Here is a 15,599-nt window from a genome sequence, read left to right as displayed (position 1 = left end):
CATTCTAAGAAGAAGAAAGAACTTGTATTAGAAAAGAGCTGAAGGTTCTCAACTGAGGTATTTCAAATGCTAAGATTAGATTCAGTAGCTTGCTATACAAACGCTTTCTTAAATTATTGTAAATACTGACATTTAGAGATAATTTTTTTCATTTTTATTTTCGATACTGTAGCTGAAGAAATTAAAAAGCTACGTAAACAACTGGAAGAAATTCAAAAGGAAAACGGCCGATACATTGAATTACTAAAAGCAAACGACATATGTTTATATGATGACCCTACCATCCACTGGAAAGGAAATCTTAAAAACTCAAAGGTCTCTGTTGTTATTCCCAGTGACCAGGTTCAAAAAAATATCATTGTTTATTCCAATGGGAGTCAGCCTGGTGGAAACAGCCAGGGAACAGCTGTTCAAGGGATAACCTTTAATGTTGGTCATAATTTACAAAAGCAGACTGCCAACGTGGTGCCAGTGCAGAGGACTTGCAATCTTGTGACTCCAGTGTCTATTTCTGGAGTTTACCCTCCCGAAAACAAGCCATGGCAGCAGACTACAGTTTCTGCATTGGCTGCCAACCAGCCTGTTCCCCTTTGTCTTCCTGCTACCATTTCTGCTCAAAATATTCTCGAGCTTTCCACCTCCGAAAGCGAATCGAGTATGCTCAGTGCCACCAGTGGCTCACTGATCGCTGTTCCCGTTGGGCCTGAACCTCCGCAGCATCGTTCCCTGCACCCATGTCTAAATGATCAAAATTCTTCTGAAAATAAGAACGGGCACGAGAGCCCCAAATTATTGAAGAAAACAGTCCCTTGTGCCACAAGCATCTCCATCCCCTCAGCAACTGCCACTAAAGTGCACTCTGGAAGCAAGTCCTGCTCAAGCACACAGGATTTCAGAAGTGATTTTCAAACCACTTTTGTTGTTTCTGTTACCACCACGATCTGCTCCCAGCCTCCCAGATCTGTGAGTGACTCTTGTCCAGTGAGCACGAGCAAGGGTGCAGACTTGACAAGTGTTACCGCCGTGGTGGCCTCATCTGCCCCTGGAGGAGGGAAGACCACCACTCCTGTCAGCTCCCTTTCTGCAAACCCAATAGACAATGGTTGGACCCTTTCTTGTTCTTTGCCTTCTTCAGCTGTTAGTGCTTCAGATTTAAAAAACATGAATAGCCTTACCCGAATTTCCTCAGCTGGAAACACGCAGACGACATGGACTACTTTGCAATTGGCAGGAAACACTATTCAGCCCTTAAGCCAGACACCGTCTTCTGCTGTGACTCCAGTATTAAGTGAGTCTGGTACCAGCCTCACCACAGCCAACCACAGTAGACAGGTGGCTCCAGGCATCAACCTGAATACTTCCTTTCTAGCAGATGTGCAGCCAGTTGAGCAAGTAGTTGTAACCTTGCCTTCTTGTCCATCCTTACCTATGCAGCCACTGATTGCCCAGCCACAAGTTAAATCTCAGCCTCCAAAAAATATCCTTCCATTGAATTCAGCAATGCAAGTGATTCAGATGGCTCAGCCAGTGGGGTCGGCTGTGAATGCAGCCCCAGCTAATCCAAACGTGATCATTCTTCAGCCACCCAGCACCACCCCGTGCCCAACAATGATGAGGGCAGAGGTTCCCAACCAAACAGTAGGTCAGCAGATAGTGATCATACAGGCAGCTAATCAGAATCCTTTGCCACTCCTCTCGGCTCCACCCCCTGGTTCTGTTCGACTCCCTGTCAATGGAGCCAATGCGATAATAGGGTCTAATAATTCAGTGCAAAATGTTTCGACTCCACAAACTTTTGGAGGTAAACATCTTGTCCACATATTACCAAGACCTTCATCTTTATCAACATCTAATTCAACACAAACTTTCTCTGTTACCATGTCAAACCAACCACAACAGCCTCAAACCATTTCTTTAAATGGACAGCTCTTTGCTTTGCAGCCTGTGATGTCTTCATCAGGAACTACAAGTCAAACCCCTATGCAAATTATTCAGCCCACCACCAGCGAAGATCCAAATACCAATGTTGCCCTGAATACATTTGGCGCTTTGGCCAGCCTCAATCAAAGTATATCACAGATGGCTGGGCAAAGCTGTGTACAATTGTCTATTAGCCAGCCTGCGAATCCTCCGATTGCTGCAAATAGTCAGACCACCCTGGCTAACTGTGTTTCATTAACAACCACTGTAGCACCTCCTATGACAACAGATAATTCAGCCACACTACCCAGTACTTATAATCTAGTGACCACTCCCTCAGTGAACACTGTGGCTTGTTTGCCTAACATGAAGTCCAAAAGGTTGAATAAGAAGCCAAGTGGCAAGAAACACTTAGCTGTTAACAAGTCAGCCTGCACCCTGAATCCAGTCAGAGATGTGGGCAAGTTAGACCTCCCCAGCACCGAAGGCTCAGCAGAGCCATCGTGTAATGATGGACTGCTGGACAGCCTCCCTGTTGTGTTGCCCTCTGTCACTGTGTCCCAGGCAAATAGTGTAAGTGTTTCTGGTTCACATTCTTTGGATGTTCTCAACTCTGAACCCGTGATACCTGAGTCTGTACCTAAATCTAAGTCAGCAGAAGAGTCTAGCTTGCCCTCCCAAGAATCCGTGACAAGTGAACATTTTGCAGTAGCCCCAGCAAAATCCAAAGATTCTTCCCCCATTTTGCAACGAGAGATGTCTCAGGATAAGCCACCAATTGGTTTGGCATTGCCAGATGCTGCCAAATCCTGCACTTCCGCCAACGTGTTGATTTCACCTGCAACTGATCCCCATGCTTTGGTTTCTCAGGTTTCTGATTTGTCATCTACCACGAGCACTTCAAGTACAGACTGTGTTTCTGAGGTAGAAGTCATTGCTGAACCTTGCAGGGCTGAGCAAGATCCATCAGATACAGTGCAAACCACAGGTCTCTTAAAGGGGCAGGGTTTAACTGCATTGCTGTCTGGTCTTGCTAAAGAAAAAACCCTCAGAAATCATCTCTTTCAGTCCAGGTGGACCCTCCTGACTTTTCTTCAGGAAATTCTAAGATAGTTGATTCAAATGTTGATTTACATCCGAAACAGGAGCTGTTACTGATGAACAGTGATGACAGAGATCCAGGACAGCATCATTCCTGCATCCCTGATCAGGAGGTTATTAATGGCTCTTTGCTCAGTAGGCAGGCTGACTCTCCCATGTCGACCAGCTCGGGCAGTAGTCGTAGTTTCTCAGTTGCATCCATGCTTCCTGAGACAACTAGAGAGGATGTCACCAGCAATGCGACGACTAATACGTGTGACAGCTGCACCTTTGTGGAGCAAACTGATATCGTCGCTCTGGCAGCGAGGGCTATTTTTGACCAGGAGAACCTCGAGAAGGGAAGAGCTGGCACCCAGGCTGATATAAGGGAAGTTACTTCAAAATCTTCTGAAGCATCCTCTTTAGAGGGAGACCAGCCTTTCAAAACACAGATATCTAAAGAGAATGGCCCAGGACAGGCAGAAGCAACACCAAATGAATTTCATTCTCAGGATTCGGTCGAAGCAACTGTGGATAGGCCCCTTGAAAAACCAAGTTGTTCTATAGGAATTAAAACGTCAAATGCTGCTTTACAGGTTTCCACTTCTCAGCCACCAACCATCACCAGTTTAAGTGTGAACAATCTTATCCATCAGAGCAGCATCAACCATCCTCTGGTCAGCTGCGCTGGTTTATCCCAAACTTCAGAGCAAGCAACTGTTCCAGCCACGGTTAATCTGACGGTTTCATCTAGCTCCTATGGCAGTCAGCCCCCCGGACCGTCTCTGATGACCGAATACTCCCAAGAACAGCTAAATACCATGGCTGGTACCCTACCAAATCCACAGATTCAAGAGTCCCTCTTAAAGCCAAGTCATGAAAACCGCAAAGACTCTGCTAAGCGTGCTGTCCAAGATGACCTCTTACTGTCTTCAGCCAAACGTCAAAAGCACTGTCAACCAGCCCCCCTCCGGCTTGAGGGTCTGTCCCTGATGAGCCGAACTCCAGACAGCATTTCCGAGCAAACTCAAATGATGATTGGTCAGATCCCTCCCAACTCTTCAAATTCTGTTGTGCCAATCAGCAACCCCACCCATGGAGATGGCCTTACACGATTATTTCCACCCGGTAACAACTTCGTGGCCCCTGCACTGAGGCAGAATGAGGTTCAGTGCAGTTCTCAGCCTTCTGTTGCTGAGCAGCAACAAACCCAGGCCAGCCAACATCTGCAGGCCCTGCAACAGCATGTTCCAGCTCAAGGGGTCCCTCACCTGCACAGTAATCATCTCTACTTAAAGCAGCAGCAGCAGCAGCAGCAACAGCAGCAAGCAGGGCAGTTAAGAGAAAGGCATCACTTATATCAACTGCAGCATCACGTCCCTCACGCAGAGAGCTCTGTCCACTCTCAGCCCCACAGCATCCACCAACAGAGAACTCTGCAACAGGAAGTTCAGATGCAGAAGAAGAGGAATCTTGTTCAGGGCACTCAGACCTCTCAGCTTGCTTTACAACCCAAGCACCACGGAAATGACCAGTCCCGACCCAAGAGTGGTCAGCCTCACCCCCACCATCAGCAGATGCAGCAGCAGATGCAGCAGCACTTCGGGAGCTCCCAGCCCGAGAAGAGTTGTGAAAACCCCTCAACGAGCCGGAACCACCATAACCATCCCCAGAACCATCTCAACCAAGACATTATGCACCAGCAGCAGGATGTAGGAAGCCGGCCACAAGGCTCAGGGGTTTCTTCTGAACATGTACCTGGGCATAATCCAATGCAGAGGCTTTTGACATCAAGAGGCATAGAGCAGCAGATGGTCTCCCAACCAAGTATTGTGACGAGGCCTTCCGACATGACCTGTACTCCACACAGGCCAGAGAGAAATAGAGTTTCAAGTTATTCTGCGGAGGCACTCATTGGAAAGACATCTTCTAATTCAGAGCAGAGAATGGGTATATCGATTCAGGGTTCCAGAGTTTCCGATCAGCTTGAAATGAGAAGCTACCTTGATGTTCCCAGAAATAAGAGTTTGGCCATTCATAATATGCAGGGTCGTGTGGACCATACCGTTGCCTCAGATATCCGCCTTTCTGACTGTCAGACATTTAAACCAAGTGGAGCCAGTCAGCAGCCTCAGAGTAATTTTGAAGTACAGTCTTCAAGAAATAATGAAATAGGTAACCCTGTGTCCTCCTTGAGGAGTATGCAGTCCCAGGCTTTTCGAATTAGTCAGAACCCTGGTCCACCACCAATCGACCGCCAAAAGAGATTACCTTATCCACCAGTTCAGAGCATCCCGACCGGAAATGCCATCCCACCAAGGGACAGTGAAAATACGTGTCACCAGAGTTTCATGCAGAGTTTACTTGCCCCTCACCTTGGTGATCAGGTCATTGGGAGCCAGAGATCGCTCTCAGAACATCAGAGGAATACACAGTGTGGCCCACCTTCTGCAATTGAATATAATTGTCCCCCAACTCATGAAAGTGTCCATATTAGAAGAGAGGGTGAGAGTCAGAATCGGGAGAGTTGTGACATGTCCCTAGGGGCAATTAACACCAGGAACAGCACCTTGAATATTCCTTTTTCGAGTTCTTCTTCTTCAGGAGATATTCAAGGTCGAAATACAAGTCCCAATGTTTCTGTGCAGAAGTCCAATCCCATGAGGATTACTGACAGTCACGGGACCAAGGGCCACATGAACCCTCCAGTCACAAGCAACATGCATGGGGTTGCAAGGCCAGCTCTGCCACATCCGTCTGTGTCTCATGGAAACACTGACCAAGGGCCTCCCGTACGTCAGACTAATTCTTCAGTTCCCCAGCGATCAAGACATCCCTTGCAAGACAGCAGTGGTTCCAAAATTCGTCAGCCTGAAAGGAATCGCTCTGGAAACCAAAGACATAGTAATGTCTTTGATCCAAGTCTTCCCCACCTTCCTCTGTCTACTAGTGGCAGTATGATTCTTGGACGCCAGCAACCCACTGCAGAAAAGAGAGGAAGTATTGTTCGTTTCATGCCTGATAGCCCACAAGTTCCGAATGACAATTCAGCACCTGACCAGCACACACTATCACAAAATTTTGGTTTTCCTTTTATTCCCGAGGGTGGCATGAATCCACCAATAAACGCGAATACTTCTTTCATTCCACAGGTTACTCAGCCTAGTGCCACTCGGACTCCAGCCCTTATCCCTGTAGATCCCCAAAATACTCTACCTTCCTTCTATCCCCCATACTCTCCTGCTCACCCTACACTGTCCAATGATATTTCCATCCCCTACTTTTCTAATCAAATGTTCTCAAATCCTAGCACAGAGAAGGTAAACAGTGGAACTTTAAATAACCGATTTGGATCCATTTTATCTCCTCCCAGACCTGTTGGTTTTGCCCAACCAAGTTTTCCTCTTCTCCCTGATATGCCACCAATGCACATGACCAACTCTCACTTATCCAATTTTAATATGACATCTTTGTTTCCAGAAATAGCTACAGCTCTTCCCGATGGCTCAGCAATGTCACCTTTGCTTACAATAGCAAACTCCTCTGCCTCCGACTCTTCCAAGCAGTCCTCAAACAGACCTGCCCACAACATAAGCCATATTTTAGGTCATGATTGCAGTTCAGCTGTTTAAATGCCGATCAACTGAACGTAAATGTAATGGGTGAGATTATAGACATGTATTTGTGTGTTTATACACACATACCTGCACAGGAAGAGAGAGATTGTGTGTGTATCTCCTTGTGTCTGTATAATCAATTTCCAATTATCTTCTGAATGTAAGGAAGCCATGTCAGAAACGATGTGAATACTGGGTTGTCAAAAACAAATTATCATTCATTTTCAACTGCATGGTGTGCTTTTGAAATTTTCCAAGCAGATTTGCATTTTCAAGTTTGATTTGTAATCTGATATCCCCTAGATACTCATTGACTGGAAGTTGGGGGAGGTCATCTTGGAGTGTGCTTGGGTGGTAGGAAGGAACCTAGATTTTAATCTTACTTGATTGTTGATAATTTGTAAAATAGATAGTTGAGGTAGTTGAGTTGCTCTCCAAAAATACAGACAGTTCGATGTAACACAATGGCTCATAACCAACTGCGGGCCAGTGTCAGTGTGTAGAACAGTCTCTCATCCACGGCAGGTCTTGAATTCATGTAGAATGAATGTGCATGATTAAAGTCGAGCAGTTAGCAAATAAATGAGTTCTTTAATCAACCTTTATTACCCAGGTTTGGTTTAGGTAGAGGCTTCTTTCTTGATTATAACAATGCATAAATTGTCTGAATTTCATGTCTTGTTCTCCAAATGAGGGAGCCGTGTTATCCTCTAATGTGCCAAGATCCTGTAAAGCAAAGGTCTTCCTTAAACAAGTAGCCTTAAAAATGGAAAGCTAAAGAGCGTAGTACATCGATGTTCTCCATCTTGTGCTTGCGCACTGCATCAGGATAGAAGCGGCTGTGCTGTGGAGTTGTGCACGTGTTCAGTTAAAGATGGTTGCTTCATCAGTTGAGTGTTGTTTTAGTTTTCTCTCTTCATTCTATTTATTCGATCTTGACATAAGTTCTTTTACATTTGTTTAATCATCAGGGGCTGATCAGTAAATAGTGCGTTTGGAATCTACATAATTATGTGAGCCTTACTTTTTGAGTATTTCTGAGCAGAGTCTTAAGCTCTGTCAATATTTTCATTTGCTGATATTTATATTTAAAATATGACATTGTGTATTGCATTATTACCCTTCATAGTAGAATCATCATGAGAGGATGAATTTGTTCATTATTTTTTCTGATGGTAGATGTGAAATGGTGCTTCAAAAAATGGTCTTTATATACGTCTGCGTATGTGAGTGTGTGTGCACTCAGACATAGATTTTAAAGTGGCTCTTTAAAAACAGGCCTGCCATCTGAAAATGGGAAATTGGGACCTGAGACCTGCTGACATGTAGAAGAACCTGATGTAGGGCTTCTTTAAAGCTCCACTAAAGTTAGTAATACATTTTTTAAAATGTATACTCAAAATTCATCTATTGAATTCTGAAAATTTTATTAAAAACTAAGAAAACAGTTATATACACTCATATTCTAAACCCATTACTTTTTTGTTGTGGTTACATTCTGCCAAAAATGGGGTGGAGAGGGAGAGATGCAGAGACAGTGTTGTGTCTGCTCTGTTAACAAAGTGAAGCCAAGGACCAGCATTTTGTTTTTTTCTGCTTAAAAAAGCCTCCTAAGGCTTGGTAAGAGCAGTTAACTCCAGCGGATACCTCTACTAAAGACTCAGCAAAAGGGTCGTCTGTGCCTCTTCAGCTGTTCTCACCGGACCCTCCTGTCTCTTCCCGCCGCCGGCTGAAGCCACCTCCTAAGGGCAAAAAAATACTGAAAACAAGAGAAACATCTATATTTTCTCCCTTCAAAATGGTTTCAGGGAGGAATAGGAGAGCTTTGTGAATAAGTTACTTACACAAGGCAACACCATATTAACGTTTAATTGAGAAAAAATGTGAGATTTATAACTTAAAAAAATCATCGTAACTAAGTTTTAAGCTTCAACATTCAGATTTTTCTTTGAACTTGAAAGGTCCAATCTGCCAGTTTCAAGGAAGGTTTTCAATGGGTTCAGCTGTTCATCCTCCCTCCCTCTCCCTTTCTCATGGCTCTTTCTGTCTCTGCCCTCCCACCTCGCCCCCTCAGCCCCGCTCCCCCCGCACAGTGGCTGTTAGGTTCTGAAGAACCAGGGACTGTTGGAATTGAAACTAAGGTCACAGGTAAGGAGAAGCTCGATTTGAACATTGCAGTGGAAGAGCCTCAAGCCTGGTTGGTACTTGCAGGCAATTCTCTGTTGCATCAATTGTATTTTTCTGCTCAGCAATGTTTAGAGATAGCATTTACATTCCTCAGGGCTTTCATTCCAAGCGAGTCTCTACCCCGAAGTAAGGCTTATTTGACCATCTGAGGAAAGAGGTGACCATCTGCAAGTAACAGGGCCCCTGCTTACATGTAGCTCTAATTATCTTATAGGCGTGTGCATATATGAGGCCATTTTATATAGAAATTAAATTCTGAAGGTGTTCAGAGCACAGTAATCTTATTTGATTTATAAGCATGAATGTATGAGATTTACCAGCAGTATTAAGTATTTTAATAATTAGAGCTACATGATTTGGGGAAGGAAATTTATTATTTAATATCTAGTGATCTCTGGATTATAGTTTTTGGTGAAGGAATGGCAGAGAAATCGTCAATTTTGGTTATAGTAAATTTAATGTTATTCATGCCTCACTAATATATGTCTATAGAATATAAAGCCACTTTCACAAATAAATTTGTAATTTCTAGAAATACACAGACTTATGTATAAGTGAGTCCTTGATTAAATAATTTTTCTCTCTCATATTGTTATTGGTCATACAGAATCAGCTTCAGAAAGTAGTTGGTTCATCTAAACATTTAACACAGTAGCTTCTGACGACGTGAATAATTTTAGATTTCTCATCATGTAAAAACTTAAATGTGTCAGTTACGGATAAAAGAAATCAACTTTGGTTTTGTTTTTTTTTTTGTACATATAGGTCGTTTTGGGATGTTTTATACTGCTTCAGGAAATTTATTTTTGTTTTTATCATAAGATCTCTGGGGTGTACCAGAGCTGGCACCCTTCTTCTAAGTAAGGAGTGAGAATTCCAGAGTAATCATGCTTTATAAAATGTAACGTATCAGAGAAGATTGAGGAGGGAATGTTCTTTTGTAGCGATTTTCAGTCACATATCAGGGTGAACTGCAATGAGGATCAACTTTTAAAAATCAGCCTTCTTAAAATACAAAATTATTCAAACACTTTAAAGATAATTCATTTGCCTTGCTCTTGCCTTCTGACATGAGCTATTTTATGGAGAGGCTAAAATTTATACTCCAAAAAAATGTGGAAATACATTTTAATGAGAGTAAAGTTTTGAAAATTTGAGAAAGTGTAAAGACTCACTAATACGCCTCCTCTTAGCTCTGTCCTTCCTTTGATACATAAATACCCAGGCCCTTATTTTCTTCCATCTGCACCATGTCAAACAGGTGGCAGGGACCGTGGTCATTTCCTTAGCAGGGTGATTAGCCTCTGCCTTGAAACACTGATTGGGTGGGGTCCAGCATCTACAGGATCAGCGTGTGAAAGGGACTCATGCTCCCAAATCAGTGACTCCCAGTGCCTGGCTTTGGGAACCACTGCATCTCCTTCTCTACTAAGGGGTAACAAGAATTTCTCAAAACAGAAGTAGTTCAAGTTGATTTAAAATATTTGATGTGCCATATAGTTCTGTTCCTTGTTTTGGAGAACTTGTTTTTTTCAATCCCATGGAGGAGTAAAGAAAGGCAAAGGTGGTACCAAAATCAGATGGCTTTGGGTTGATATCCTTAGGAACCTGGAAGTCATTGTTCTGTTGTCTCTGTTAATCCTGCCTTTGCCCGGAGATCATCACCTATGGCTGTGTACTTCCAGAGGGCAATAATACTCAGTGATAATGTTATGAAACCTGTATGCAAATTAAAGGGCAGAAATTAGTTGCTTCTCAGATACCTTTTTGGCTGAGTGATATCATTTCTCCTTCCCCAGAATTCAACGTAAAAAGGTCTTTTTTTTCTTTTCCACTTAACCATATTCTCCCTGCATTCTACACTTCCTTTGTGCACTTAAGAGTGTTTCTGCTGGAGTCTGTGAGGGACAAGTGTAGATGGAGGCAATCCGGGTGTGCAGGTAAGAAGTGTTGAGGGCCTTCTCAGACCCAGAGCTTCTAACGCCCACCTGCCTCTACCCTGGGACCGCACTTTACCCGCAGCCGTGCCTCTGGTCCTAAGGCTGGCCATTGGAACGCACTGCTCACCCACTCCCCTGTTAAGAGCAACGGGCCAGCCAGGATGGCACGTGCTCAGTGTAATCCAACACCTCGACGCCAAGTACAGCTGATTTTTCTCACTGTTGCCTTACGTTCTCTGAGCCATCCTTGATGCCGATCTTGTAAAAATCTTACTAGTTAGAAGCAAAACTCCTTTTAAACTCAGAGCTTGAATGTGGTGGTCATTCAACATCCTTATTTCTAGATTTGCACAAACCCCATCAACTGTAATCTTTGTCTGGCACACGCATGTGTTCAGATGCTTCAAAACATCAGCCAACTCCGGTTGAAAACATTGGGGATAATATCCAAATTGGTGTTATTTTGGATGACTGCAAAATCTGTCACTAGAGATTTCATGAGACATAGAAGATAATTCTTCATTTGTAATTTAACACTTTTTTTAAAGATCATTAATTTTTTTTTTTGGCCCATTTGTGTGTACAACTATACACCAAACTATGTCATAGGAACTAAAAGTTTACTCCATGTAAATCCTCTCTTCACTTTTCTGGATCTCTGCTCCCTCATCCCCTAAGTCTTAGAACCATTTTTCATCTGTGAGGTCACTGAGGCACTGGACTTGACTATATTGGTTAACCTTTACAGGGAGTTGAACTGTTGATCTTCCAAGAAGAAAGGGACCAGACAGTGTTGCTCAAAATGCTGCAGCTGTGTTACTGTGAAGAAAAGATTTGCTTCCACTTTCAACAAGAGATATATATATATATATACGTGTATGTGTGTGTGTATGTGTGTGTATACACACATATATATTCATTTCAGTAAAAATGGGTGGAAAAATCTGAGAACATAGTTACCTTCACAAATTATTTATAGATACACTGGGTGAGAAGCTTACTGTAGGGCAATCACCAGAAAAAATCTAACTGTAGTGCTTTCGATAGTGTATGTAATATTTGTATCTATTCTCACGCCAGCAATGTCTGCTGTGCACTGTGTCCTATTACTGTAAATCACCTGGTTTATAATTCTAATGGGAACTAATTTGTTTTGTAATGGAATCCAGAGCAGATATGTATAATATGATCAGGATTGTCCTACAGTTGTAAATAAGAATAGGTCCCGTTTATTTTGACATCTTTTTACAAATGCATTGTATTAGGGTGTGAATATTCTGAACCATGCTCTTGTTTAAAGTTTTAAAATTTTTATTGGTAAATGTAACATTTTAATGGTTGTAATAATTATTTGTATAGATATGAATATAGTATTTTATTTAAGAAAATAAACTTTGCATTTTTGCATTGTGAATTCTGTCTTTTCTGATCATTGCATGTGCCACTTCAAATCTTGTATTGAAGCGATTTATCTTGCATATTGAAGTTGCATAGTCAAGTAATATTTAAATTTTGCCAAAATGACTAAAAAGGATGCCATGACACATTTCCCATGGGGATTGTGTTTCTGATCAGAGTCAACCTCAAATAAATCATAATTATGATCCATGCTAGATTATTGGAGCAAACTATGCACCTCTATACTTCCTGTAAATAGTAGAAGTAGAATTTCAGACCTGGCAGAGAACTGAGAGATGGTTCAGTTTACACTCTCCTCGTTTATTTGTAGTAGAGGAACCAGAAGCACAGAACTTTGGGACAAGAATTAGGTCTTTGATTACAACTACCCACATCAGCTTGGTCACATCTCACAGGCATGAAGTTTGAGGGGAAAAAAGTTGTAGAGGAACTTGCACAGTGTAAAGCTATAAAAAATTTAAATGCCTATAGATCAAAAAATTTATTTTTTAGTGTTAGCCTACAGATATAGTAAAAATGATCAGTTAAAGAAATGATAGGCCCAAAGTTCAGGATAATGGATACTTGGAAAGGAGAAGGGGATGGTATCAAGAGAGGTACTTCAAAACTATCGGTATGTTCTGCTGAATTGGATAGCAGACACTTGGGTGGTCATCTCACTTACACCTGAAATGTTTGTCTTATGAATGTATAAAACATATCCTAGTATTAAAACAGGTAAAATGATGACCTTAGGGATCGTCTACTCCCACATGTACTCCAGGAAATTAATGCTCATAATATTTTCCTTGTCTAGCTTCTTTCGAGTTCAGAATAAAACTCAATATTCTGACTATCAAGGGTTTAGTGTTCTTTCCACCAGCGCACACTGCCTCTCATTCAGAGGACACAGATGTAGGATATATTTTGATTAGACAAGGAGCCCCACTATGCCCCAAAGGATATACAACCCATAAAAATGCAACCACTATGCATAAATTCAACCTCCCTAAAGTGAATGTGCAAAGTTATAACAGCTGTATATACTTTAACGTTTTGTTAGCTTTCCAGTTCAGTTCGATGTTTAAAGGAAAGTGATTTTAATAACATCTCTTTAAAAAGGTATCCAGGGACTTTTCACTTTTAGATAGAATGTAGTAGATCCTGGCAGGTTATCAATCCCACTGCACCAACTAGAACAAAGAGATAAATTAGAAAAATCATGTTTTAAAAGATACTAAAACCCATCAATATAAGAAGACAAAATTCCTCTGATTATATGAATATATCTGAACAAAATTTCAGAGGGAGAAAAGCCCTCCATAGGTGCTGGTGAGATCTCTGGCCTTACTTTTTGCCCTCTGGGGACGTTGGATGAGTATGGGTTGAAAAGGCAGAGTGAACGCTCCCACAGGTTTATGAAGCTTAGGAGTTAAATTGCTGGATGAAGCTGTCTCACCTTCAAGACGTTGAAAATCAGAAGAGAACCGATTCTAACTACCGCTGCATCCAGCTCCCAGCCCAACCACCTTCTAACAGAGGAAAAGTGTGACCCCTCCCTCGTGGCAAAGGACACAACTTCTGTCTTTGCAGCTCATTTATGTACAATATCCAGGAAATATATACAATGTCCAGGAAAATGTGACAAATAAGCAGAGGAAAAAGCAAACATAGGACAGAGAAAATAAACAAATCCAAAAGTTGATTTTTGAAAAAGATTAAAAAGGAAACAAAAGAGCTCCTAGAAAGACTGATCAGGACAAAAGAAGAAAATATAAATTATCAATAAAATGAATGGAAAAGGGGACATCACAAAAGATTATCAAAAATTAAAATCATAAAAGATTACTTACAACTTTATGCCAATATTACTGACAATTTAAATGAAATGGACAAAATTCTTGAAAAATACAATTTACCAAAATGAACACAAGAAAAAACAGAAAATCTTTATACTCCTATACCTGTTAGCCAAGTTGAATCTACAATTAAAAACCTTCTTACCACGTATTGTATAATTCCATTTCTATGAAATGTTCAGAATAGGCAAACCTAAAGAGACAGAAAGTGGATTTGCAGTTGCCTAGGGTTGGGGAGTTTCAGAGAAAGTGAGGAGTGACTGTGAATGTTTATGGGGTTTTTTGAGGAGTGATGAAATGTTCTAAAATTGATTGTGATGATGGTTGAACATCTCTGTGAATACACTAAAGACTGTTGAATTGTACACTTTAAATGGGTGAATTTCATGGTATGTGAATTATATCTCAATAAAGCTGTTTTGTTTTTTAAAGACCTTCCCATAAAAAAAAAAAACCCTCAAGGTTTTAGTGGGAAATTCCTCTAAATATTAAAGGAAAAAGTAATACCAATCTGCCCAAACTCATGAGAAACAGGGGTCATTTCCATGTTTTAGGAAGTTAACATAACCTTGATACTAAATCTGTCACAACATTATACTAAAAGAAAATTATAGCCCAATATCCCTAATAAACATGCATGTTAAAATTCTAAACAAAATGTCAGCAAATTGAATTTAGTGATATAGGAAAAGAATAGTACATCATGACCAAATGGGGTTTATTTCACGAGTGCAAAATTGTTTCAACATTTTAAAATCAATTTATGCAATTCATTGTATTAAGAGAATAAAGGCAAAAAAATATAACTCAGACAGTTGCTAAAATTCAGCATCTATTTATGGTCAAAACTCTAAACAAAAGAGAAAGAGAAGGGACCATCTGCAATGTGATAAAGCATATCTCCAGAAAAAAAACCAAGAAACAAACTATAGCTAACATCATACTTAATAATTTCCCCCTGAAGTTGGGATCAAGACAAAGATAATCATTATCACCCATCTACTCAACATTTTATTGGTGTTCTCAGCCAGTGCATTACCAAGGAATAAAACTACTTACCAAAATTTAAAATATTGCTTGGAGAAATTAAGGGAGACCCCCCCAAAATGCAGAAATGATACTATGTCATTAAGATGACAATTCTCCTCAAGTTTTTTTTTTTTGCAGATTCATGCAATTGCCACTGCAATCACTGCAGGGATTTTTTTTTTTTTGGATAGAAATGGACAACCTGATCCTAAAATTTATATAATATTTAATATAAATATAATATTTAAAATATACATTTATATTATATACATGTAAAAGTCCTATAGTCTAGCCTATCTTAAGAAGACAAAGTTAAAAGACCTAAAAGGACCAGATTTCAAAAATTGCTCTAGTAGGGTAGATCTTAAAAGTCCTCATCACAAGAAAAAAATATTTTGTAACTATGTATGGTGACAGATGTTGACTAGACTTACTGTGGTAATCACTTCACAACACACACAAATATCAAACCATTATGTTGTGCACCTGAAACTAATATAATGTCATATGTCAATTATACCTCATATTTTTTTAAACTACCATAAAGCTCTAATAATTAAAACAGTGTA

At 40.9% G+C, this 15,599-nt stretch overlaps 1 protein-coding gene across 1 annotated transcript in view; it reads left to right on the top strand.

The window, feature by feature from the left end:
• The window catches only part of USF3 (upstream transcription factor family member 3), a 48,608-nt gene extending 36,457 nt beyond the window's left edge, over positions 1-12,151 (top strand). Inside the window, 2 exon segments of the mRNA XM_032479323.1 lie at positions 173-2,956; positions 2,959-12,151. Of these exon segments, the coding sequence (XP_032335214.1) occupies positions 173-2,956; positions 2,959-6,632 (6,458 nt within the window). The 3' untranslated portion in view covers positions 6,633-12,151.
• The last annotated feature ends 3,448 nt before the right edge of the window (positions 12,152-15,599 follow it).

Source organism: Camelus ferus, chromosome 1 (assembly GCF_009834535.1).
Source record: "Camelus ferus isolate YT-003-E chromosome 1, BCGSAC_Cfer_1.0, whole genome shotgun sequence".
In the NCBI taxonomy this organism is placed as follows: domain Eukaryota; kingdom Metazoa; phylum Chordata; class Mammalia; order Artiodactyla; family Camelidae; genus Camelus; species Camelus ferus.
Note: the sequence above shows the minus strand (reverse complement) of the source record. Positions and strands in the feature narration are given on the sequence as shown.